The sequence below is a fragment of the Synchiropus splendidus genome, chromosome 1 (genome assembly GCF_027744825.2).
Source record: "Synchiropus splendidus isolate RoL2022-P1 chromosome 1, RoL_Sspl_1.0, whole genome shotgun sequence".
In the NCBI taxonomy this organism is placed as follows: domain Eukaryota; kingdom Metazoa; phylum Chordata; class Actinopteri; order Syngnathiformes; family Callionymidae; genus Synchiropus; species Synchiropus splendidus.
The window spans coordinates 35,484,754-35,512,375 of NC_071334.1; the positions used below are offsets into that span (position 1 = coordinate 35,484,754).

General features: G+C 42.2%; 1 protein-coding gene across 6 annotated transcripts in view; it reads right to left on the minus strand.

The window, feature by feature from the left end:
* pde4ba (phosphodiesterase 4B, cAMP-specific a) overlaps positions 1-27,622 on the minus strand; it is a 148,448-nt gene that overhangs the window by 14,565 nt on the left and 106,261 nt on the right. For 5 of the 6 annotated variants that reach the window (XM_053881139.1, XM_053881147.1, XM_053881156.1 and 2 more), the window contains one exon: positions 7,981-8,093. In XM_053881139.1, coding sequence (XP_053737114.1) covers positions 7,981-8,093 — 113 coding nt within the window. Of the gene's footprint in view, positions 1-4,524; positions 4,778-7,980; positions 8,094-27,622 lie in introns of those variants that run through there. The other variant, XM_053881181.1, reaches the window with a different exon arrangement.

Below are 27,622 nucleotides of genomic sequence, written 5' to 3' on the forward strand. Positions count from 1 at the left end.
AAGGACATGTAATGTAATCTAATCATAATTTGTCTTATCTAATATTAATAGTAATATTAAACTAGTAACTCTTAATTATAGTTACAAGTTGATTTTTACAATTACCTTACATCCTTTGTTTTCCTTAAAACACGTTTGAATTTTCAACCAACACTAAAATAAAATAAGTATTAAATGACATAAAAGTTCTTCATTATTTAATCGTAGAAGTTGTTTTTCTTTCAAAGCAAGAAACCCTGAATGTCTTTTCCCCATATATCTTTTCTTTACTTTAATTTTCCGTGATATTATACTACATTGTTTTCATTTAACAGTGTAGTGAAGAATGCAATGGAGCTTTAGCATTCAATGTAGCTCTCATGTCTTACTTCTTTTCTTAGTAGTAGTATTTGCATCTAAACACTACAATTTAGAAATATGCTAAATATGCTAAAATATGCTCCTCCCCCTCACTTTTATCAAGTGTTCTTCTTTCAAATATCCGCTCTTTTAAACTCTGATCCGATATTTCTGACTTGATTCATTCCCAATGGTATTTATCACAAACGTGATGACCTGATAATATTCTTGCACGTTTATCACTGTTTATATCTCCTCAGGTTTAATCTATGGCACCACATCACTGCTGTAAACACTGCTGCTAGGTGGGAACACCTCATGCCGCCAAGTGTTCCTCTAGAGCCCATCAATCGGCTACGGTCCACAACATGTGAGCGTTTGGAATGATGGAAAGACGATAAAAGCTTCCCTCGAAAAGATTGCGGGTTTTCCTCCAGCTGAGGGAAAGATCCAGAAGCAGGAGGGAGGGGGACGCAAGAGTGCGCATGGAGGTAGCCTTTACATAATAACTCACTGCATAAAACATCAAGAGACCAAAAATAACAGCGGGGGATGTCTTGGTGCGCCACGTCTGCCTGCTCCTGCACACACACACACTTGCAGCTGAGCACACTTCACATCGCACACGCAATTCTGCAGTGGGTTTTGTTCATTAGGGAAGTCTGTCTGCCTCCCACTGCAATGATAAGGCTGGAGGGAGACTCGTCTTCCCTCACATCTCTCACCAGTCATCCTTTCATTCAGCATCCTTCCCATCTCTGCTTGCAGGGGGTTGACTCGATTCAGCATGAGTCAGTGGTGTTTAATAGGAGGGGGAGGGGAGTCGCTTCATTCAGATGAGATTCCACCAGACAGGCGAGCGCTGGTGCAGCCAGGCGGACGAGCTAGGAAGCAGATCGGGAGTCTCCCTGAGCACGAGACTGTGATCTCTCCACACGTGATCATCACAGTATACCATCAGTGCTGACCGTGAAATCTGGTGAATGCAGCTCACACGGAAGCCTCTGCTGTTCACTCCGGAATTCTCTTGATGGACTTTAAATACCAAGAGGTTTTATGTCTTTGTAGATATAATTATAAAACACGCATTTACTCATACATTATAAATTTTAATCCTTGTTTTCACTCGAACATTAGGTATGTTTAAATATTATACGCATATGCAAATATATATGAAGTGATGACATTTTCACCACAAATGTATTTCTTACTTGTTTCTCTCTTATTTTACAGTATTGTTCTTGTGAATTTGTGACTCACAAAAAACAAGCACTCAAATATTTGGAAAAAGGGATTATAAAAGTTCTGTTAATATGGTGACAGTACAAGTTGAATATCTTACTGTATTTGATGAGTTCAATTCAGTTCAGTTTCAGTAGTTCAGTTTAAGGCCGGTCAGAAAACAACGCATACAGTCAACAATACAATATAAAATGAAATAAAATGGACAATTAACATGGAATGTATTATTATTATTATTATTGCCCATGTACCAAACTTTCCTAGTTGGTGGGATCCTCACTGATACTGATACTGATCATTTAATAATAAGATGACATATTCGTTATTTTTTATTATTTGTTTAAAATATAGTTTGACTGAAACGTTCTCCAGACTTTTAAGAGTGATGTTATTTTATGCTGAAAATATTAGGAATACATCTAATTCAGTGTTCAATTGTGCTGGTCGCACAAGGTGAAATGTTGCACATCAGCCACTAGTGGGCGTTCGGCGCCCACAGTGCTGAGGGTGAGGAAGGACTTTTGAACCTCCATCCTATCATTTTTAATCACTAAGGGGATGGCCACTTCCAATGCAATGACAAAAACAAGAAATTAAAGGGTTAAAAATGTTTACCTCAAGGCTAAATCACTAATGAAGTCAGTGTTTGAAACATGAGCCAGAAAGAAATGACATAAGTTTACCAAGTAAACGTGTTTTCTTTGTTTCTGATGACATAATTCACACAAACATATGAACGTTTATTCAAACTCTGACATTGCCTCATGGCGTTTCTTCTGACTCCACTGTGATGTAACCAGAGGAGCTCATCACTACATCTACCTACGTGAGAACCAGTGTGTTGAGTAAAAGCAGGCACAAATTGCGACCCCACCTGACTCCCTCCTGCTTCTCCTGACTCACCCGTTCACGCAAGTCTGACAGAGGAGTGTTCTTTGGTTTCTTACCGCAATTTCTCAGAGGGGTGACTCATGAGATGTCAGGTCAGCCCTACCAGGCTTTCATTTTTCATTTTCATTTAACACGTGAAGGCCGCGACACTCAAATGCATTTAATGAGATAAAGTCAATAATATCATAGCTCATGCTAACAATAGAACCGTCTGGATTCATACATATAATATCAGATTTTGATCAGACTATTATAATGGCCCACATGCTTGCACGAAAACACTGTCCAACAACCTTTTCATCTCTTCTCTGAGCAAAGATGGGCATAAAGACATTCTTGAACTCAGTCACTGGTGAAATACTAACAGAGCTTCTTGAATGAAAAGGCAATGCAGTGTCCAATCTATGCAACTGCTGTGGGCTCACATTTGTTGTGGTTTAATAAATATAATAATAAATTAGCATTCATCCAGACATCACACAGATCTGAAAAACATACTTACTCCATGGAAAAGTCCCATCATTCAACCAGCACTTTTCAACCTCCACTACATTCAATTCAAAGTATGCCGTAACTACTCAAACTTCTTTCGCTTTGCACTGGATGTTTAACACCATATGCACAGGCACACATTCAGAACAGACATCTATTGCTTATCCTATTTGGGTTCACTGAGGTAGCAGATGAAGCAAAGAGACGCAGACTTCCCTCGCTCCAGAAAGAGTCCCCCAGCTCTTCTGTGAGATACATAGGTGCTCCCAAGTCAAGTGAGATCCAACATCTGCCCTGTAGCTCCCTCCAATATGCTGAGGACATATTGAGCTACTGTATATATCTAATTCATTTGCTATATTCATTTGAGGTGCTTGATGTTCAACAACATTTATTTAAAGCAGAAAACAGGTAATCATCTATCATGAGGGTCGATATGCTTCTGACTCCATCAGACTCCATCGGCCCCAGTACTTCAGAGTCAAGACTGACTCATTAGCCATGCAGGTCAAAAGTAAAGGGAAACACTATTTAAAATTTTTTGCTTCACTGCTTGTCCGACTGCTCTGTGGAGGAAGACTCTGAGACACAAACACTGTAAGCTTTTTTTCTCCAGTAAAGGACAATCATCATTAAGAATTCACTGAGAAACAGAACTGCAGATCAGGCTAAAATATTGTGTAAATAATGAGGAACTCTTAAGATGCTCAGAAAAACGGATGCTTCGTCCATACAAGGCATGAATAATGCGTATCTCACCAGGAAAAATGAATGATGCAACAGGTGCTTTAAAATTAGATATTTATGAACACATATTTTAAATTTCAGTTTAAGTTTACAAAATTGATGACCAGAAATTTTTAAGAATATTTTTTAAAGAAAGAAAATGAAATGCACTAGAAACAGACCAATTGCTATCAGAGACAGGAATATTCTTAATATTATAAACATTTATATTATAATATAATAATATATAATATGTATAATACAGAAGATTTAAACAGTATAATGAGAAATAAAATGTTCGAAAAGAAACAACATCATGAGAATTACACATTTTAAAAAAGTGGACATTAATATAAATGTAGTGCTGGATAATTTTTATTTCTTTCTATTGAAAAAAAAAAGGAAAATTGCGAGGGCAAAACACGAAAACTAATGAACACGCGGTTATTGGGAAAACTAAACTTTTTGTTGTAGAAGTCTCAAAACAGAAACGCCAATATGCTTAATTTGTGGTTCCAGCAGAATACCTTTGTCAGAGCCATCAAGCTAGAGACAGTACTTTTCAGCACCAGTCGGCTTTGAACCTGCACTCACTCAAAGTGAACACCAACGACTGTGAGGTGGAAAGTTTAAAAGCTGCATGTCTCTGTGTCTGCAACTCAAGTAAGTTCACAAACACATCGGAATAAATAGCGTGCTAACCAGACGGCTGCATCTTCATCTCTCATAAATCACAAGGAACAAGTTTTAAACTTCGACAGCTCCAGCACTGACAGGCAAACACTATGTGCTTCTGAGCTCCAGCCCTGGAAAAACAGCCAAAAGGAGACTCACCTTTCTCCAACTGTTCAGCTTCCCCAGTTTCTTATCCTTCTTGTCAAAGCAGCACGCTCCCATGTTGCTGTCGAGTGGTGGCCGTTACGGTGTCTGTCTCTCTCTGACTACAGCATGAGTAAAAGCAGCAGCTTCTGTCTGTGACGCCGGGAAACGTTACAGATCCAGTGACTCACTCCGGACTGAGAGGGCTGACTCTGGCCTTACCTCACACCCTCCCTGAGCGTGTGTGAGCGTGTGAGAGAGACACACAGACAGAGAGAGACCTCTGTCTCACTCACACTCAACCATGAGGGAAGTTCCGCCTCTGTTCACTGACATGTGTTCACAGAATCCAAATTAATCTTCAATGTTTCTCCATAAATCACTCTTTTCTCTCAATGGGAGATAAGCGATTGAGTGTGCTGAGGTAGTTTTCAACCGGTCTCTTTTTCAGTATTTATTCAGGTTAAATTGTATTTTTGAGAAACGCAAAACAAAATTTCCTCGAGCTCATTGTATTGTAGGCACACACAACACAGACGTCAGTCAACTGAGCTGCAGCACCAATAATATAAAGGTCACACAAAGTACTGTTACACATAGAGGCACACACGTGCATTGTTTACCTCAGCAGTAAGAGACATCATATTGTGGAACTCACGTAACATAACTTCATTATTCAAGTCCATATTAGTTTGCTGTCTTCTGAAATTAATATCATGAAGGGATTTTGGGAATCAAATCTGACGACAAGTTGCAGCAGAATTTTGCAAGCGTTTCCATTGGCAGGCTGTATTCCCAGGCTTTAAGGGATGAAAGGGATACCTGTTCACATGAGATCTGCCCAATGGGACGGCCCTGAGCCACCAGCAGAGCATAAAGGCACCACACATGAAAGACGCTTAATCAAGTATTCTATTCAACTTTGGTACTTGTCCTTGAGATGGCGGGAGGTTACATTAAACTAGCTCAGGTCTCAGTTGAGACTGCTGAAAACAAGTCCCGTCCAAGTTTAGGGCTCTAGCAGGCTCTCCCACATCACAACATCGATCCATTTAGGATTCAACTCTATTCACCCCATAAGGGTCCTGGAGGTGCGTTCAGCTCGGACTCTGGCCCCCAGGTGAACCTAGGGGGAGACTAGGTAGCTGACCGGCGACTCAGCTTGACTCCACAACCGCTCCAACATGTAAACTGAATAAGTAACACCGAACCTCACCAAACATGTTGTTATGGCCCACATATCACATCAGGATATCGCAAAGACTCTGCATATTTATGAGCAGTCAAAAAGCTCTACCCTCTATACTATCTTATGCTAAGGTGTATAACAGCCAATTCATGAGTGTTACACCAGTTCTCAGAGTCAGCTACATTCCTCCTTCAAATCTCAAACCAGTGAGAATAATACCACAGCTCAGTTGCTTATCTGCTGCAGTGCTATCCTCCCAGTGCACTCAGCCTTGGAAGGACAGCGGCACTGCCTCACGTTTCAAGTATCCCTCTGCAGACTGCTACTGAAACGTGCACGCAGCAGGGAGCATCTGATACTCAAGCTAACAGGTTTGCGTGAATCAAACCAGGTCAGACATCAGAGCCCACATGACCTTGCCATGAAGCGGATGTTGTGTAACATGTCAGTTTGCTGTCAAAACAACATGCGTTGTAAAAAAAAAAATAAAAAATTGATTTCGCTGCTTAATCTCACTGACGGATCCAAAAGGTGTTTGTAGGTGACACGTGGTGTCATAGGATGACATCACTTCACCTACAGATGGCCATGCACTGCTGATGAAGTGGGCCAAAGTCAGACATGTAGGGTTCCTCACAATAGCTCTGGTCAACGCATCTGAATTTAAGATACTTTCATTGTAAAATGCGTCAAATGAAGGAGTAATGACTATAACTTTGACAAATTGTCATGAGAAAAGCTCTTGGTCATAAGTCGGAAATTATGGTTATGAGTGTTAGCTGTTCTAGAACTGAACTGATCAATCATTCCATAACAAATCAGAGTGGGCCGCAGCAGGCAGTGGCCTTGTCTTTCCTTCCACAGAAACTTCCTTTCCCTTTCTGGGGAATACCGAGCAGTTTCTAGACCAACTGCCTATGTGTACATACTGGGACTGCCCTGTGGCCTCCTCCCAGTTAGACACGCCCTATCAGGGAGGTGTTCCGGAGGTACGAGGGTGAGCAAGACCCCAAGCCAACTGAACTGAGGAAGGATCTCTCCAGCAACATGGACAAACATCATTCAATCACCATCCTGGCTGCAAGAACTGATGGCTCAGTCTAAGGGAATGGACAGTGTCACAGCGTCGGAAAAAAAGCAAGTGGAGATCCTGCGGGCACCAAGCCAAAGAAGAAGCCATCCAGCATGGCTAATAGTGAAGGAAGCTCTAGCATGTGAACATAAATTTCATGACAATTGAAGCAGTAAATAAAGCAGTCATTTTGCTATTAGGAGTGATCGGGACATCTGTAACAGCTGGAAGGGTTATATTATTACAGCTAATAGGCTCGTAACTACATCCACACTGGTGACTGATAGGAAAAGTGGCGTAATTATTACAGTAGTCGTGATCGCTGCATTTACATCATTGTTATTGTGATGTGAAAAAACACAATCATCTGTATGAGTCACTAACACTATCCAGCTGACTGCTCGGCAGCACTGGGATTAATAAAACAACCATTAACCAAACAGGCTGTTATGATGGGATGGCCATTGTCGTCTGAGTGGGAGAGAGGATGGGGCAGGAAGGAGACAGGAAAAGAGAGTCACTCGGCCCTGAGGTCTGTGCACACACATGCACACACAAAGCAAATTGTCCTCCCAAGTAAGTGGGCTTCCAAGAAGTGGTCCTCACAAGTACAGCTAAACCAGGTCCTCACACGTCCTCATACTGACACATATTGTGCAACCCACAGAGCGATCTCTTCCTGTTCTACAGTTTAACAAATCCATGTACAGTAAATAAACTATTCATAAACATCTTGATCCCAGGGGAGCTGAGTCCACAGCACGACTGACTTGCTACTCATGCACGAGCACCACAGTCCTGCTTAGTGGTGGTTACAGCAAAGTAATTGGAAAATCAACAAAGTCAATGTTGAAGGTCAGTGTCCCGCTTATAGAGATGTTGCAACTAGGCAAGAACATATGTGTACCACACTGTTCACTTGAAACAACGTCATGAAGCATCCCAAATCAGACTCCACGCATGTGTGTGCCTTGTGGCCTTGCTAAAGGGTAAAACACCAGGCAAAGAGTGCAGTGGCATCTCCAGCAGAGGCAGTTATTCGGCCTCTATCATGAAGTCAAGCTTCTAAACCCGATGTCAGAATGTCTGAGGTCACAAAGTTGTTGACTCTCCACAGCCAGACAGGAAGTGTACGTCAGTGGAGCGATCAAGGTCTAGACACTAAATCAACTTTGCACCTGACACATGAGCAGCAACCTGCCACTCTTACCTTGTTGGACGCCATGTCGCTGACCGATCGATAGGTCTGGATGGTCTCCAGCTGGTCCAGACACCAGTCCAGTTCCTCCATGGTCTCGGTGGCCAGTTTCTGGTAGGCATCATCTACGGACAAGCAGTCACAAAGCGACATGATTAGGACCGAAGCACAATGGCAGAGTGAGCTCAACACCGCTCCAGAATTATCCACCCTCCGTCCAGCACGGGGCACCTTTGGTTGATGCCGAGGCGGAGATCGCTCGAGGCGACTCGCGGGACTCCTCCTGTCATTAGCTAATCTTTTGGTTTTCTGAATTGAGTTGATTTCTTACATCATTTCTTCATGATTATTTAATCATGTTTGTAATAAACATCGAGTATCTGCCACAGTGCTGTTGCATAACAAGGCGCTGGACCTGCAGGGCTGCACATGACGCAGTATTTCAAAGGTTGCAGGCCAAACGACAGACAAATATTTGTCAATTGTTGAGAACGTCTTCCAGAAATTTCACACAGATTCTCACAAGTTTCGTGAGTAATCCTTGGAGAGATGTCATGAGATTGAACAATGAATAATTGTATATTTAAACTTTATAAAACTGCAAAAATATGATTTAAAAACATTTTCTATATCTACATCTTTTGTCAATACATACATTACAGTATGCACTGTATTATGTATAAAGGAAGAAAAATATGAAAAAGAATAGTATGTTACGCATAAAATATTCATGCATAAGATCCAAACAGGGATGTTGGCTCAAGGTAATAAGTGAGCAAATAGTGCGGTAACTAAGTGGGTGGCAAGGCAGTTAGGTAAGAAGGTAGTCTGGTGATGAAAAACGAGTTTGTCTGTTGCTAATGGCTATATTGCAATCATTAAACAGCGTTCTAGTTAAAACCTAAACACAATTATGTAATTGGGGAATATACAAATGCTACACAATTACAACAAATTGTTGGAGCCTGACGACGACCTTCTGAAGTATCATGGGACAGCAGGTCGCCATGTTAAGCATTTTCGTGCAGGTGTTGATACAGCTACATTTCCACACAGCAAAAGAGAGATCTTCTTTTGTCTAGGATGAGCCCTCAGTGGGACTGGGATAGTTCTTCCTGCTTGTAGCAGGAAGAACTATCTGTGTTGTTTCTCTCAAAGAGGAGGCCGCTATGAAACTTTGGACTCCAAGAGAACTGTGGAGAGGAACCTGGTTATAATCCTGTTTTGTCTTGTTCAGCTAACAACAAAGTCATGCGTCGTATGAGAAGCATGACAACATCGATCGCTTGAACACAGGTACATGTTTTTTGTATGTCAGCACATTTTGAAAGGGCTGACAGGAAAACAACCTCCTCACAGGTTCTCCAAAACGCAAACCACGTCAAAAACGGATGCCGCTTCAACATCAGACACTGGCTGAGTTGAAGCAAACACTGCCTTCTTACCCGTGTCTCTCTCTCTCTCTCTCCTGATCAGAGCAACAGGCGGCGGTGGGCAGAGATCCAGCAGCCTCTCATGTCTGAGAGAGCAAACAGCCTCGCGTCTTTGATGGCTACACGATCAGAGCTGAGGACACATTCTACGAGGCCACGCTAAAGTCGCAGCAGTCAACGGCCCTCAGGCATGTTGTGCTCTGCAGCTAGGAGACCACCATCGTACACAGACACTAGTGTGTGTGAGTCTGTGTGTGTGTGTTCCACCATATCTCACTACACTGATATATATATTCGCTCCAACTTAACTGTGCAGCTGCAGTTAGGAGGAAAACATTCCTGTGACTTGATATAGGCTTCACAAATCCTGCTGAGTATAAAGAGACGTGAGCCCTCACATTAAAATGGTACTGCTGCTTTATATGTGCGGATCATCATATGATGTAGAAGGACAGCTCTGGTTACCAGCATCATAAGACTTGTTGCCAATAATAATGGTCCACCAGAATCACAGCCAACCATAGGCAGCACTTTGACGTAATGAGTGGAAGATCACCTCTGCTTTCTGACAAACTAAATATGTGTACTTGACTCTAGAATGCTACATGCTCCATTGCAATTTACAAATGTGTTCCACCCTCATGAGTCTTTCCTCCAGGTAGATGCCAGATCCATTTAGCTACAAAGCTTGTCTAACAGTGTATCCCTGCTGGCAAAACCACACTCACACAGAACTGTGCTGCGGTGCTGACCCATTTCACCAAATCAACACCCGTGGAACTCACTTTAGTTAGTGTGTCAGACTAGAGTCTGAAGTGCAGTATAAGTTGGTCGTGAACGCACTAATGCCATTGTTTCCTACTTTTGTCAACTTCCTGGAAATGTTTCTTGATGATGTCCCGTATTTTAAAACAGCTCGGCCAGCTATACTTTTGGTTACAGCTGCCTGTTTGAGATCTTGACCTTAGATAGCGCATGGAGGAAAAAAACACCAATATGTGGGAGGGGATTTCCACTGTGTTCTGCAGACACAAGGGTCTGTCTGATGGACGGTGTCTGTGCCAGCAGAGCCGCCGTGAAAAAATAAACACGCGTAGAAGCCAACCAGACACACAAGTTATTGTGCCTTAGCAATAAAAGAGTCACGCGACTGTTCACAGATGAACACACACTACTTATATCATGAGAATTGTTTGAACTCAGACTCTTTAAGTCAGAGTTATTCAGACTCCCAGACTTGGACACAAATCTAGGAACAGTATGTCACCTGGCTATTCGGACCACTTATGTGAGCCGGAATGTGATCCTGAAACAAAAATCTCTAATCTTCCATGTTCATTGAACATGAGCATTGAAAAATACACTATTAATGTCAGAAAAATCTAAAAATAAAATAGATATACTCAACACTTGCGAAGACTTATTTCATAACTGATAATATTACTGTGAGTGCAAATGAATCTTTGCTCCTGACGTAAGCGTCTTTTCAACAGAAACACTTGTGGACACAGTTTGACAAACATCTCAAGAATATGTGCAAATAGAGCTGGCGACTTCTCGTGGTAATTATCAGGCCTGTTTGACGTCATTACAGACGAAACGTCACAGTTCATTAGCAGGTCAGGACATTTGAACTCAGTGCAGAACTACATTTTTTGTAGTAGTTTTAAGAAAGAAATTTGTCAAAGATGGAAAATCACAGGTGACAAATAAGTATTTTTTATTTAGTAATGCGTAAACAGTATTATTCATGTGTTGTATTGCATTTGTTTTTACTTTATTTCTGCTTATTTACTTCCTTTTATTATCCATTTAAATATTTATTTAGCTTGCTGTGGAATGCAAAGCAAAAGACACATGATCACTTAAGAGGCGAGCCATCTTAAAGTTGACCTCACAGTTGAATCCATTAATACTGTGTTGACAGGTGTCACATTTCTTGTGACCATACAAGAATTAAATAAATGTGACCAGCAGTGACGTGGGTCGCCTGGCAGCTGCAGCTGGTTCTAGATGAGCAAAAGAGGCACATTCTTTAATGGCATCCCCTGCTCCGCCAGAAACAGAGCAGTGCTGCATCCCATCACCTTCACACAGTTACACAACTCTTCCAAACAAAGAGCAGAGACGGTGAGGCAGCGGTTGGCTCTTCCTCTTCCAGTCCGATTATGACTCTGCACGCGCTACATTACAACATCCTGTCTTTTATTACAGAAACATGGGAGAAGGTTGACGGTTGGGTTTGTGGTTTTGGATCCTGTTACGTTTGTTGATTTGAGCATTTGTCGACAAGGTTTTGTGGATCAGCGATGACATCACAAGTCTGTGTTTGGTTAGAGCACATTTATGGAGCCATGGGCTCGAGGTAATCAGAGCAGGGTGTCAACTGATGCTTCATGTGGCAGTCGACTATTGGGAAACTGTTCATATTAGGGACGTGACGCAAAAACAAGATTCACACTTGATTAGAAACTGCTTGAAAACAACAGAACTCTTTCATGTGTGCGTCTTAGATTTCATGATAGACTCCTGTCTGACTGAACCATTTCAGTGCCAAATACTGGAGTTGCATATGTCTTGGCGTGAAATCATATTTTTTAATTCATAAAAGTACAAACGAGAAAGACGGTGGGTAGTTGGCATGTTCTCGTCGCGATATATAATTTTGAAAAATGAGCACTGTAGAATTCCATATTTGCAGATCAGTGCACTCAGTGCACTTCCAGTCTTATCTTGGTCGACATCCATCTGTAATTTTTTATTCCCAGTGCAGACCACAGCTGCTGTGATTTTTATTGATTCAAATCACAAATTAGCATAATTTAAAGTGAAAATGGTCGAGAATTTTGTTTTGAGATACTGCCTCAGATTGCCAAATAAGTGCCGTTAATACTGTTACTCTCTTGATGAACCATATTGACATCATGGAAAAGACGGGAAGAGGAGAGCTCCGCCTTGCTCGCAATCCAGCATCATAGTAAATAATAATACGCCTTATTCCCCAGATGAGAGTGTTCATCACTTTATAAAGGACAACACTTCATCCTCCAAATTTTCTAACGCTCATAGCGACGCACCACCCATGAATCTAGAAAAAAAATGATGAGAGACTCTACAGCAGGGGATTCTGCTTTACTCATAGTAAGATATGAACATTTTTTTTAAATGCTCTAAACAGAAAATTCTGTGAAACGTGGACTTGGTGTTCACCTTCCTCTGCCTTGGTCTCCCTCTCTATGTCTCGGTCTTGTATTGTCTTGGTCTGCTCTGGTCTAGGACTTGACATGCTCTCGGGTTTGGGGTGGTCTCTGCTTCAACACTGGTGACGGCCAGGTGAGGTTGAGATTACTGGTGGAACACCAACTTCAAGCGGAAATGGGGGACAGGGGTAAATCTCTGGACGTGCCTACTGTACTTTTCAATTCTGAATATGGCATCCAACCCAGGATGGTCACAGCTACTGCAACGGGTTTTGTACGTTCATCTGCATGTCCTCATGCAATGACTATTTAACAAAATATTACGCAGGTTCTACAAAATGACATTGAAAAACTTGACAAGATCCTGACAAAAATACAAAGGAAAATGGGGTTTCATTACTTGCTGACCACTTGATCAATGTCTGTAGTCCGTGGTCAAGAGCTTTGGGTCGGGACCAAACAAAATTTTTGAGATAGCATAAAGTACAACTCCTCCTCCACATCAAAACAAGCCAGTTGAGGTGTGCGAGGTTTGTGGAAGCTACATTAGCATAAAAAACCTCTAGTGATGCACAACCTTGATTGTCTGGGACTCTTGAATGTGAACTCTCTGCCCTGCTTTGACTGACATTACGTAACACAGAGTGCGTTTCATTCACTGTGACCTCCAGATTATTTACATTCTCTGATTAGCATATGTTAAAAGAATCTGTTTATTGTGCAACAACTTCACACTCCACTGACCCAAAACACTCCCAGTCGGTCATGGTGTTAACGTGCACCAATAAAACCTTGTCGGACTCCCCTCATGGTCATCTCCCCCTCTCTAACTTGGACATCGTGTTCCCTGTCCTCCACACACACACACACACACACACACACACACACACACACACACACACACACACACACACACACACACACACACACACACACACACACACGCACGCACGCACGCACAGGACTTTGAATTACTTTACAGCACAACACTGAAGAAAGTGGGTGGCAATAAACCCTCCCCGGATTGGAAACCCTGTTGGAACAACATGCAGCATTTTATCGTAGCCTCCAATCCAGGTGGAAAAAGTTTTATCAAGGAATTTTCCTTGAACCACAGACGAGGCGGTTGCTACAAATCCGAACAGCAGGTCAAACGGGTCTCTGTAGATTATGTACAGTAAGAAACACAACACTGAGACTGTTAAGATTTCTATGGTTCATGAAGCACATTCACACAAAAAACGTTTTTCATGTGAACTAAGCGATATGAACCCTGTTGAACATAATACCATGCATGTTTCTAAAGCACAGAAAAGACTTTTAAAAGGCTCATTTGATGGAAGCGTTTCAACTTACTGAAAAATAAAATAAATAAAAACGGGAGCTCACGAAAACCTGCAGCTATTCTGAGGAGGAGGGAAAATGTTTGATCAAATCATTGGTTTAGGTTGGGAATAATAAAGTCAACCACAACTCCCAAGAATTCATGTTCTTCCATTGAAACTTCTGGTTACAGTTCCATTACTGACTATTCCTGGGAATTGAAAACGACATGAAGATTGAGGCCTATGAAACCCCACTGAAAATAGAGACAATTGGACTGTAAAGATTTATAAGAACTTTTTCACAACAGTAATAACAGATGAATCCCAAACTTTTCCGATTCAAGAAGGGACAAGAGAGTTCACAATGTGGGCGAGATAGTGAGATATGACACATGAATAAAAAAGTAAGGTTCAGGATTCTTGGTTAACAACTAATGTAAGTGATTCCTTTGCTCACTCACATCATGCACAGCAGGAGTAGCCAGTCTGGTTACCGCTGATCTGCAGAAATTTGGCTTTGTCAACAACAACAGAACTTCTTCCTGTTCCACAATACAAACAAGTATCCCATGAAACCAAAAAAAGAGTAATGTGATGAGTATACAGAATATAGATACTCACAAAATTGACTAAGCAGTGAAATTTATGCATGTCTCGTTGCAGAGCAACCTGGTTCAAAGTTGGGATCGTATGTTCTCCACATCACAGGATTTGAGTCAGATGTGAACGACAGAGTGACTCCATGACTCAGACAAAAACAGATATATGACTCATGGGTTGTTGTATACGTAAGAGTACTTCATTCAGTGTCTGCGATTACACGCCTCTTTTTGCACACTGTCCTGCAGCACTCGAGTGGCCAGGAGAGTGAGTCAAACCCTGTCACTTTCATATAACAGTCAGGAAACATGCTGTCACAATTGAACTCCCTCCCGATATTTGCCTGTTCAGGTCAAAACAATGCCAGAGCATATACTCTGACGTCACCGTCTGCCGCTCCAGGTCGACTCGCATGATTCAATCATGACACGCATGTGTGTTACGTGCACAGAAACAAGGTGATGGATGCACATGGGAGCTGATGAACTCCGCTTGACATCACACAGCTCCAGGCAGCCGACTCTGGAGTCTCGTTATCTGCGGTGATAGTTCTGGTGTTAAATGAATCTGCTGTTTTGTTTTCCTGTGCGATAAAACGTCAACGATGGAGCACCTTATCAGCCCGCCTGCTCGTGGGACTTGAACAATATCTCGTCCTTGAACCAAACCCTCCGTCGCTGTCTGTTTTGACTCCTGCTCTAATAAACTCTCACACGCTGTGGACCGGGCTTCTCTCCGCACTCCCATACATGCGTCCACACGCTAACACACAACAACAGGACGGGCTTTGTCTGTGCCACCTGACCTGAACTCTTAAATTTGGAGCAACAGAGATGACCGCACTGAATAGACTCATTGTTATCCTGACTGGCATTTGCACCTCGGGCTGATGACCAGCGATCTGAGGAGCCATGAACATTCTGATGCCATTGCCCTCCCTTGTAGTGTCTAGTGTTACAAATACAGATGTTGGGCAAACCAGGAGCCAGGAGACAAAAATGTTCAATTATCATCTGGAATGATGGTATCCAGAGAGCAGAGCAGCTGCTGCTTTATGAGTGTCATGGATGTAGTGAATGGGTACTCAAATACAAGTCACAAAGATCTCTTCACTCAACACCACAGCAACATCAGGAACATAAAGTGAAACCGAATTTCCTTTTTGACTTACACAAAACAAAATATGAACACATAAAGCTGTGAGTACATGTTCACAAGACCTTTATTTATTGTTCCCTTTCTTTAATCCACTTAACTTCTGGGATTTTCTTAAAGTGCTTTTTCTCTTTTCATAATGTAATTTACAGCAGTCCTGTGTTGTGAGCTACACGCTGGGATCTTTGATTTCTCCACCACAAGACTAAGGTTTGTTATTTTCGTCATTTCGCATCACAAACTCCAGCTGCTTTACTTGCGCCGTTATTGGTGCTGGGAGCAAAGGATTTTGTGATAAACACCCGGTATACACCTTAAACCTTTCGTCTAGGAATAGCAGTTCAAGGGCCACGCATCATTGGGGACTGGATGAGGCCTAGGGGGCACCTATGTTGTGGGCCAGGGAACTACAGGATGACTTGAATAGGACTGTGGCAACGCCAGTTGGGAGATGCCAATAGGATCATTCATGAATGATCCATTAGTCCAGCTGAGATCAGACTTTTGAAATGAATGTAAATAGTGTAGTTTGAATATGGGAGATAAATTTGAATTTCTCTTAGTCGGACTACACAACCTGGATAATGCTGCTAACAGCATGACTAGGGACCAATCCTATTTCTTACCCTAAACACTAGCACTTGGTTTTGAGTGCCCTCCACTATGAAGTCTTTGCAACCTCTTGCATCAGTGCTGATAATCTTACTACGTTTGGTGAACCAACGCAGAAGAGATGGGCACAAGCAAATCCGACTTAGCCGCTGTTTTGCGTTGATACATCTGTTAGAAGTATGTCGACGTTAACGTTAGCCTGGATGCTAGCTGACTGTTTGCTAAGAAGAGATAACAACATACTCATGAATGTTGTACAATTCATTTTGTCGGTCGATCCTTTTGGTCACTAACGTGTCGTGTGACACGAGAAGAGAGTAGTCCTCATTAGTAAAATGTCCCTGTTGTCTTATCCCCTTGAGTGTTAGGGTACGAACTGGGACAGGTTCTGAACCTGTATGTTGTCAAGTTGCTCAACTATGATCACACCGGGTGATAGCTGCACAAACTTCTGCTCTGCACCAGAGGTGTCAACTATGAGTGGAAATTAAAGTTTTCTGCCTTACAAAGAAGAAGCATGGTATTTATATCTGTACTGCTTTATTTTTCAACATAGCATCCTTCCAACTCCATATTCCTGTTACACCTAGTTACCAATCGGGGAACTCTTCTCGATCACCTAAACATCCAAATCTCTGGTCCTCAGGTGTTTCTTCAGCCTGGGGTAGAGATGGAAGTTAAGATGGTCACTGGGGGCAAGGTCTGGAGAGTAGGTTGGGTGAGGGAGAAGTAACTGGTCACAATCGCGAACAGCCTCCATCGTAACTCGGCTAGTGTGGGCTGGTGCAGGGTCCGTCTCTGGCTAAACAACTGCAGCCACAAGTTTGTTTTCCCATGAAAATCCATTTATGTTTAAACCACAGGATTCTGACAGCAAGAAAAAACTAGCGGAAATTACTGTATGAGCATTTAATCACAGGACGTATACAAGTCATATTCAACGTGAGGCCAGCTAGAAGGCCTCGCTGTCTCCTACTCATGATCCGATCAGCTATCGCAACTGTCCATCCACTATATGTGCACGTTCACTCAGAGTGCACCGGCACTGTCGATTCTGAAGGCCTTGGACTGAATTCATACAACCTGGCAACACAAGCCAGCTGAATTCTGATTGGATAAAAACTCTAACGTAGAAAAACAGCACTGGCATGTACTATGACTATGACATAGACAACATAAGCTCTGTGGAGTGTTAATATTTACTGTACATACTTTATGCATCTCTATACTCTACAGCTATCTTTATTGTAATACAAAGAAAACAGTCTCTTCTGAATATTTAATTTGAATTTAATCCAGAAACCTGTTCCAGAAGCCACTCCATTGACAGTTGAACCAGTAGGACTGAAGAGCACTTTGGCTTGTTTGTGTGACACCATTTTGAGTACCCAGTGGAAATAATAAACAACCAAATGACAGCTGTGAGGTGGACCATATGCAAGCAGCGGAAGAAAGCAGCACCATACACCATGGCAAACACAAGCACCAACATAAGAAATACTGAATCAGCACAGCTCACTGGTAAGGTCACTGGTAAAATCCACTGCAGGCTGCATGACTGCAGTAGACTTGAAATTGAAAAGTTGAAAACATTGTTTTATGAGTCAGTGACTGTGTTAACTAAAGGTCTGTTCACGCGTGCAGGATATCCGAACGTGATGGTTTTCCATGACGCTATGAACCCTACTTGGTGGTAATGAAATAACCTCAAATAGCAGGTCATGATGGCGCTCAAGGTTCTGATGGAGATTTTCAAAATTCATGGTAACACAAAACGGTTCAAGTGACATTGGGGTTTACGCGAAACACCGTTTCAGCGGCTCCAACAACATATCAAGACCAGCTGAGACGAAACTTGTATGAGCTGATAGGTACTCATGATGAGTAAGAATAGAAGTCAGTGTGAGCTTTCCAAAACAGGTCTGGAGGCAGAGCATTTGAAACTTTATTGGCAACACCAAGATTGCATAAATTGGCAGGCATCTTGTACAAAGAGGATCAAGCCAAACCGCAATTTTGGATCATCTTGATAAGTCATCAGGATGATGATTTAATTGGGCAGAATGCCGCAGAAATAAATGTTCTCTAGCACAAATGGAATGGATGGATGTTTTTTTTTTTTCCCAGTGAGGAGGTGGAGGAGTCCTAAACACTTCCCAAATACCCAAACAAAAGGGCCTGTCTGTGAGGCACTGCTCATCTGTGCGGAGCTGAACAGGCCTGCTGGCAGGGGAATACTTGAGGGGAAGGGCCGCCGTCTACTTTATGACTGTGCTGACGTCAATGGCATAATTCAAATACTTGCCTAGTTCACGCTTCCAGCACACTCAACCTGCTCTCTCTTTTTCTCCTGGCGGCTGGCTGCAACTAAAACCTGATGTGGAGTTCCCGGAGAGGCATCACGCTCATAGTGAGTAACAGGCTTAAAAACAAGAGAGAAAGTGAAAGAATTTGGCGCTGAAGAGGAATTCTCCTCATTCAAAGAAGGAAGTGTTTGGATTACTGGTAGGCTAAGTGTGAATTTATTATCATATAGGGTTTAACATTTCATATTATTTAGTCAAGTGTGACTGAGCATTTGTATCACATTGGCAACTCAAGCTTTACTCCAAAGAACCATTCCCTGAAAAGAAGAGCTACATAGTTTATCAAAACAGTGTGACAAAGTGCTGGACGAGGGGGCAACGGCTGAAATAAAGAGATCCAGATTTCCCACTCCTTGGAGACTTCATCTTTCTGCTTTTCCATGAGACTAGAGAAGCAGTCAATGTGAATCATCTATTGGCTCAATTGCAGCACTGAAAGGACTGAAAAATGATGTAATCTCTTGTTTTTATTGATAAAGTTCCCTCACTAGAGGTTGGTGAAACTGGGTCAATTCAAACAAGACTGTGTCTCCTTAGATGTAGTAGAGCCTGTGTCTTGTGATGTGGTTAGCCAGGTGAGGTCAATCATCTGAAATATTTTGTCAGGATTTGACCTGGTCACCAAACTAAGGAAGTTTATTCAGTCAGTATATTATCAACATCAGTCTTCAAAGGCAACAGACGGCAGGGTCACAAAGGCCATAATGAAAACCGATCGTTAAAAATGAAGGTCTGAGAACTGCAGTAAGAAACTGCTTGGAACTTGACTGATCAGAAACTCGTATCACAATGATGCCAAAAAAGCTAAAAAAAAAAAAAAATTCAACTGCTTCCCTCCGACCAGCTCGGACACAGACCTGGAAGTAAGTCTGTTAGAAGAAAACCAGTGTTCAGCAGGAGAATCGGCAATAAAAAAGCTTGTCATGTCTGAATTAGAAGGTTTGGAGGAACACATTCACCTCCTTTCAAACAAAATTGATCAGATCAGAAATGAAAGCAGAAGTGCGAAGACAAACAGAATATGGCAGTCAAGATGGGTGCACTTTCAGACAAAGTTCAAAGCCATCAAGAGGAAATGGTCAAGCTGAAAAATTCAGAAAAGAAACAAAGGGAGGAAGACACCCAGATCAAGGTGGAAATTAGAAGACCTCTCAGTGGAGATGTCATCACTGAAGGATTCAGCAAAACAGCTCCAACGTGAGAACAAAACACTGGATCACCTTTGGCATTTGACAGAGAGGGCACTGATTCTAAATAATGGAACAGTAACTACGACAGAGCCCCAGTAAATGTGGGGAATAAAAATGGTAGCACATTCAAATTCAATTTATTTTTATAATTCTGACAACACGTTGCCTGTGCATACACCGACACACAGGACTTTCCCAAACCAGTGCTCCCACGGCCAGCAGCCGCTGAGATCTGTGCCAGCGTGTATATGGCGCTGTGAGTCGGTTAAATACTTGGCACGGATGCCTGTCTATGACACTGGAGACTTGTAAATTTGAGGGCCATCGTCTCGCTAAATCATATGTCTGAGATACTTCATTTGACCTGGAAATCAGAAACAAAAACAATTTTTTCTACAGCTGAGGTGAAAGACTCAACAATTCTGTATCATACTCACAATTTGGTGACATATTTTACACACCATCTGAGATGGGGTGGATGCTGCCTGCAATTCAGGGGCACCTCCCACGTCAGCTGCTATGTATGTTTGGAAACCTCTAATGCTCTTTTTCAGGCCTCACCCTGACACATGAGCGTTTGAGGGCAGCGAGGATGAAACGCAACCTGCTGCTTGACGATTAGCTGAAACCTTTCCACATTAACTCAGATATTCAGGCTCCATTTTAAATAGTCCAGACGAGCCTGGCCTAGATTTCAGGCTGACACTGAGGAGGTGAAAGGTTGCAAAAGGACAATTGCGGTGACAAAACAAAAGTAGCTTTAGGGTAGCAAGACATTAGAAAAAACTATCACTAAACGCCTAAAAGTCAGGATGACCTCAAAACACAATGAATTCTTAAGTTCTTCATCCCCAAGTTCCTCTTCACTTACAATCCAGTGACCGAGTTGTATAGATGACTCCATGATAGTGTGTCCTTTCACCAGAGAGACACAAAAATGTGACAGTGAGGAAAATGAAAACAGGATAAATACATGAAAAAACGTCATCTAAATAAATTGCAACAAATAAAAGAATGTCAAAGAAGAAGAAAAAAACAATCTATTAAGTTAATACAAAAATCTGACAATACAATTTTTGACAGTCAGAACATAACTAATTCAAAAAACTCAAATAAATCAAAAAATACATTGACAATAATAATGCCTGAGCAAGTGTTCAGTCTCTCTTGTTGCACCACGAGGATGCACAGAACAAAACTTGTGTCATAAGGACAACCCGTGGAGTTTCTTCTTACGTAACACCAGTCTGAGAACTAACAGGATCAGCGATGCCTGTGGTCTGCTAATGGGGGCCACACTAGTGCTGGAGGTTGAAGGTAAAAGTCGAGAGTGCAGCCGGGGCTGTGACACACTAGTGTGTCTTTTCCATCACAAGGACTCCAGATCGCATGCATTGCAACATTGCATAAAAACTCTCTAGGGAGTTTAAAAGCATCGATCAGAAAGATTCCAGCAAGATTATAACACGGTCACACAGCAAAAATAACTGATCATGACCACTTGCTTGCTGGCCCTCTCTCCTTGAAGACAGATGCTGATTTGCAGATCCCCCATCAGGCACCCTTTACAGTGACTGCTGCTGCTTTATTTCCCAGGCTGGTATCCACAACAAGAGCAAACGCGTTGCTTTTACCTCCACTGCCTAACGTGAGAAATGCACCTTGTTGTGAATTGATACCAACATGACATTACACTGTTACTGCATGACAGAGAGGAACCACGAGAGTAAGGATGACGTCAACTTCAGTGAGTTCCCGCACACAAGTGTGTAGATCTGAGCGGTGTCGGAGAGCTGGAGGTTTGAAGGTGGTGCGAGATATTCCTCACCTCCACTCCGAGAGCAAACATGCACTTTTGTAGATGCAATGTCCCAGCAAACACATGCACACGTGTACACAGTGAGACGTGCGTTTCTCATCGTAGCTGTGGTTGCGCACTTGAAGGTAGTTACTCATGCTGAGAGACCAAAACAAAGACAAAGCAAGACCTCTCCAGTTATGTTTACACTCTGATGTTCTTTCGTCCATGACATGGTTAAAACAAGCCAACGATTCTGTTGCTTCCTTTACTTTGCACGTGTCTTTTCCATCACTGTCCTCGATGTTCTCAGGATCTTTACCTGAAATTAAGTGGAAAATGGTGCAACCGCCACCCGTTAAACGCCAAATTTCAAGGTCCCCCTACATCCTATTGAACGAACAAATGAATATTTCAGTCCTGCATCAAACATACAACAACAATTCTTTCATCATCAACCTGATCCCAGGGCTCAAAAAGAAGCAATGAGAAGAACAGCTCTCATCATGTCTGATAAACCACTGCTGGTGTTGGATTAAAGCTGTTAGCTGCATTGATCTTATTAGAAATGTTGAGTGTTTCCAATGGCACGGCCAGATACATGTATCTGATGTGGATGAAATAAGCATGAAAACACATTCTCTCACTTGATCAAAAGGTAAGAGATGAAAGGGGGCAGTATTTTGAATGACCAGTTTAGTTTTAATGTGGTGTCAGATGGTTCTTTTAATAAGCTACTTGCAGGTACTTTCTATGTGAACTGAGTTAGCACCACAGAATGCTGGGTCCTGTGAAGTACAGTATTTACACGATGACAAAGCCGCTGAATTCAAGCAGCACTGATGCTCTAGCCATATGTAGTCAACACTGCATATGACACTGAATTCTATTTGAATTCTATCATTCCTGTCTCTGTGAAATTGTTGACTCCATTCATCCAAACTAATGCTACTACGCTGTGTTCATGCTCAAACATTAAGCAAACTGTACTGAAGTACTATAACAGGGTGTTTGTTCTTCCCATCTCTACCTCAGCTGTGAATGGCTCCTTTTCATTCATCCTGGGTTGAACACTATGACTTTCAGATGAATAAAGAGAGACGATGTAACACAGGTGGAAAGTAACACAACAAGCCTGTGTGAAACTGTTGAGTGAATTTTGTTTTATATGTAAAAAGTCCTGTACAAATGAGCTTTACATTTGAATCTATGAATTTAAAATCAGTATTAATTGAATTACTGAAGCCTGGTTTGTCAACTGTTTCTATATTGTGTTGTTATATTGTGTTGATTAAATATCGTGGACAAGGCAACGACAGAAGAAGTCAAATTTTGAGGGAAAGCCAACACAAACAAATAAAAATCCCTTCTTCAACTTCTCAGCAAAACAAGCAAATAAAAAGTGCACCAACAAAAAAAGGGCTGGACTGGAGAGACCTGTTTCTGTCACAGTTTCAAACCTCAAGGCTTTTTATTTTTAAGCAACATTAGGGCCAGCCTTCCAGATGTTTATCAGTACAGTATAATTAAACAGGTTTTGGGGCTCAACACTAATAACTCAACACAAACTGATTTTCCCCAAGTTACTGAAGATCACCAGAATATTCATTTCTGACATCGGGATCTGAACTGAGCGTGGATCAATCAAGACGCTCCGTATTACGCTGCTTGTTTCCGCTACTTAATAAACAACACACTTTCATGTTTAGTTTTGGCTGTGAAACGCCACATTGTGTTAGAGCCGTGGCGGAGCTCCGTCATCAATTCAGTCCTGAGGTGAGGACGACTTGTCGCGCGGCTGATGACAACTTCCTTGAGACCTGCTTCATCATGGGTCACAAACCAGCTATGTTGCGCAGAGTGCCGCCAGCAGAGAAGAAAAAAAAAGGGCATCGCCTGAGGCGCAGAGGTGCGAGGCTGCACAGCAGGTGGCGAGTTGGACCCACCCAAGTCAGAACCCGTAGTCTGAAAGCGCCCTAAAAGGTGTCTAAAAGGGTGGTTTGGTTGCCTGAGAATGTCATCACTGCTTCTTTATAGATGTGGCCTCCAGTCGTCGCAAGACAATGTAAGGTCACGTAAAAGAAAGACAGAGGTAGGGGTTTGGTAAGGCAAGGGATGGCGCTCCTTTTGTTCAACACGTAGCAACGTGTCAGTTGATCAAGTGACATCCAATGTAATTCATTGAGCATCCCCACGTCTTCCCGGTGTGCAACATGTCTTCACCGCTTGGAAGGAAAACGTTTTTTTTTCACTCCATTGAAACACCTATGCAATGTTGAAGGCTGCTTGTGGCATCAGTATAGACGCATACACAGATGACTCTGTCTCCTGAATGTCCTGGTAATCATTCATATCCTTGGCATAGGAAGAAAACTCCTGAATTTGGTTGGCTACTACCACAACCCTACCGTTGAGAAGCTGGAGGTCTGGATTCATACAGGAACAACAACATATGATCTGTCTGGTCCAGTGTTTGTTTTTCAGTCTAGTTCTATTTGTTTTCAGCTGAATCCTATTTAATAAACCCGTGTCCGGGGTTCACTTTGAAACAAGGGTTTCTATTCAATAAAAGGTGTTGGCGGTGCTGTGATGACCTCTTTATGGTGAATGCTGCATCTCATTTGGGGAAGAGAATGGAGTTAGAGTCATTACCAGCCGGGTCAACGCTTCAGATGTCTGACCAAGTGTAGTTTATTATCCTCTCCAGCCCTCCACTGGGCGCTTCACTCTCACACCTTGGCTTTTATTCCTGTTTGTAGTCTAATGGGCACTTTTGTTTTACGTGTCATCCTCACACATTCTTTGCGGCACAACGATCCTCTCAGAGCAGCAGAGTCCTGGATTAACCCTTCACAGCAGACGGTTATGTCATAGTCGGACAACTTATCCACCCACTGATGTTTAGATTGGTGTGGATTGATTCAGATGAATCATGTCATTTATTCTAAAATCTATTTCACAACTGATTTCTGCATGAGCATAGACAAGGCAGTTAGTCAGCTTAGTTGTCTGCAACCCGGGTCACATTTACCTGATGCTAATGTACTGTAAGCATGCACCAAGGACAAACATGTTGGAGGGGGCACAAGGAGACAGATATATGCATATTTATAGACCACTGCATATTTACCGCCATGATATTTCTTGTATCATTGTGTTTTGCAGCAGCTGAGACAATGACTGAGGGACTACCGTACATATATGGATATGTTTGAAATAAGTGAGTGGAATGTAACGCTGCAATCAAATGCATCCTTACAAGACTACAAGAGAAGCTTTGGAAGTTATGTGAGTACGCTGCGTTCTGTGTTAATCCGCCTATCCACACGAAAACACATCTTTTGCCATCATGTCAACCTGTCCAAGCTCAGACACGATGAGCTCAGTCCATGCTCTCAGATATAATGGAGCGACAGAGCCAGGACATCATCATTTTCAATAATGTGAAGTATGGTCGTACAGACCATGACAAAAACCTGGGTTTATAAAACTGGAACTCAGGTTTGAAAAAGTTGTAGACTGAAAATGCGGGCACTGGGTGGACAACTGGCCTATCGGACACAAGACAGGTGTAGAGGTGACCAACTCTGTCTTCATATGGAAGGACCTAATGTCTGGTCAAGGCATCAGTTTGTTTTAAGTGACACGTTGCTGTTTTTTACTTCTGTAAATATTTATCCTTTCTCACGAATCCCTTTTTTATGAGACTTTTTGTGCACTCCAGGCTACTGTAGATCAATCTACTTGCGCGACTTATTTGAGCTGAAATAGATATAGCAATATGTTTCTTTTACATGTGACTGTCCACTGGTGTGCACGTCATAACTCCCACTATCACCCAAACTACTTTCTAATGTGTCATAGTGTGGCGATGTGGGTGTTTGTTACGTCACAGACTATGTCCCATCAGTTAAGTTCTCTGTGTCACAGGTGATGAAAAAAAAGTGTGTTTTCTCCATTGCTCCTTTTTGTAACTGGGCAGACAATGTTTTTCAGTTTCGTTTAGAGAGAAATTACTGAATCATACTCAGGTTACATCATATTGAATATCTGTTGCAGGCGCACACACGCAGCAGTTACCTGTCATGCCACACACTGGCATTAGAATGATGTTCATCACACACAAACACACAGACTGAAGGTAAACACTGTTATCTGTTATGCTTGGCAAAGAACAGCTTCTTCTGTCAACACTGATTTCTGTCACGATACATCACACATGGTCAGATTCCATGAGCGTAGAACTCCAGACCCTCCACTAACGGTTAGTGACACGTCGAGAGTGTACGCAGGTATGACAAGGTCGGTGCACACTTTGTACTGGAGTGGAGATAAAACCCCAAGTGCACTACGATCGCCATCATGCTCAATGACACCAATGACGTCTGACCTGAACATTTACTCTTTACATGCGAGATTAAGTTGGACTTGATGTCGCCAGCAAGTGCAAGATCAAGACACATTCAGTATCTCACTTTATATGTCCCCAAGTATGTCTACTATGTCTTATGTAATAGTTCAGTCCCGTCTTTCCATTTGTATCATCAGACTTCAGTATCGTACAGAAAGGAATTCAAGGTCATTCATAACGTAGTTTTGGTTCATGATGTCAGTCAGTCAGTATCTTTACAAGACTCCTGGCCATGTAACCATGTATATACTGGTCAGTTGGCCAGAGCAAACCTCCCAAAGGGTTCATGAATCTCTGCCAGTCAGTATACTCTCAATGTGATGATATTCTTGCTGCATAAAAGTGATTGTGTGGAGCCTATCCCAGAGTCCATTAGGCAAGAGGCAGGAATACATCCTGGACAGGACACACCTATATTTAGAGAGTCCAATAAACAGAGTGAGCATGTCTTTGGATTGCGGGAGGAAACCAGGAAAACATGCAAACTCCATGCAGGAATCGAACCGCAAGGCGAGAGTGCTGGCCACTAGGCCACCGTGAGGCCCCTGTCTGAAACATAATGAAGTATGAAAGTGGCCATGCATGTGATATATTTGAAAATGAAAAAGCGGTAAAGCAGACATGTCAGAATTTGTTACCCTTTGTTAACCAAAAGACATTTTTTTGGACCCAATATTATTGCCCTGCACATATTTTATACAAGGAATTTGCGATCAAAATATTCCAGGGGCAATGAGCTCAAAAAATAAAAAGTCTGAACTTGCGGACTTAATGCATTCCAGATATGAGTGTTTCCAGTGTAGCAGAGTTGAAAAACTACAGTGTACAGGAGCAAGAGCATACTGGAATCTTGTTTCAAACAAAAGGAATTGAGAAATGCATGAGCCTTGGGACTTGGTCACTTGATGCGAAAGTCCTTAAAAGGCTGGAAAAATACTTTGAAATAATGAATTAATTATTAATAGTAGAAGATGATCAAAATAAAATTATGCTGTCAGATAAGATTTTTGTACGTTTCATGTCATTTTAATTCCATGTTTCATCTTGCATTTTTCTTTAATTTGGTTAGGGTTATGTTAAGATGTTGGTCAGAGGGGGACCACCGTGACCCGCTCGCTGCTCTCCCGGGTCTGTGTGAATTTGTCAAAAACTCTGACCCGTAGAAGATATTTAGGTCACACCCCTTAGCACCACATGAATATTCTAAACACTCAAAGAGGTCACTTCCTCTGTGTCACTCTGAAACCTGGAAATAATAACAATTTTGGGCTCATCTATTCCCTGCCTTGGCCAAACCATGTGCTGTCTGCTGAGACCATGACACACTCCCGAGGAAATCATGTGTCCCTGCAGAGTGACAGAAGAATTGTTGAGTTGGAAAAGCCCCGTGGTGGTGGTGCTGGAGGATGTCCGAACACCTGGCTTTGTCCATGGGATGAAGTCACTGCTGTCCCACTGGCCTCTTTCCTCATTTATGTCACAATGCTGCCTAGCAAGGACTTGAGGACTTCCTTCCAGCACACGTTCACACACGTCACCTTTCCTTCAGACAGTCACTCAGTTA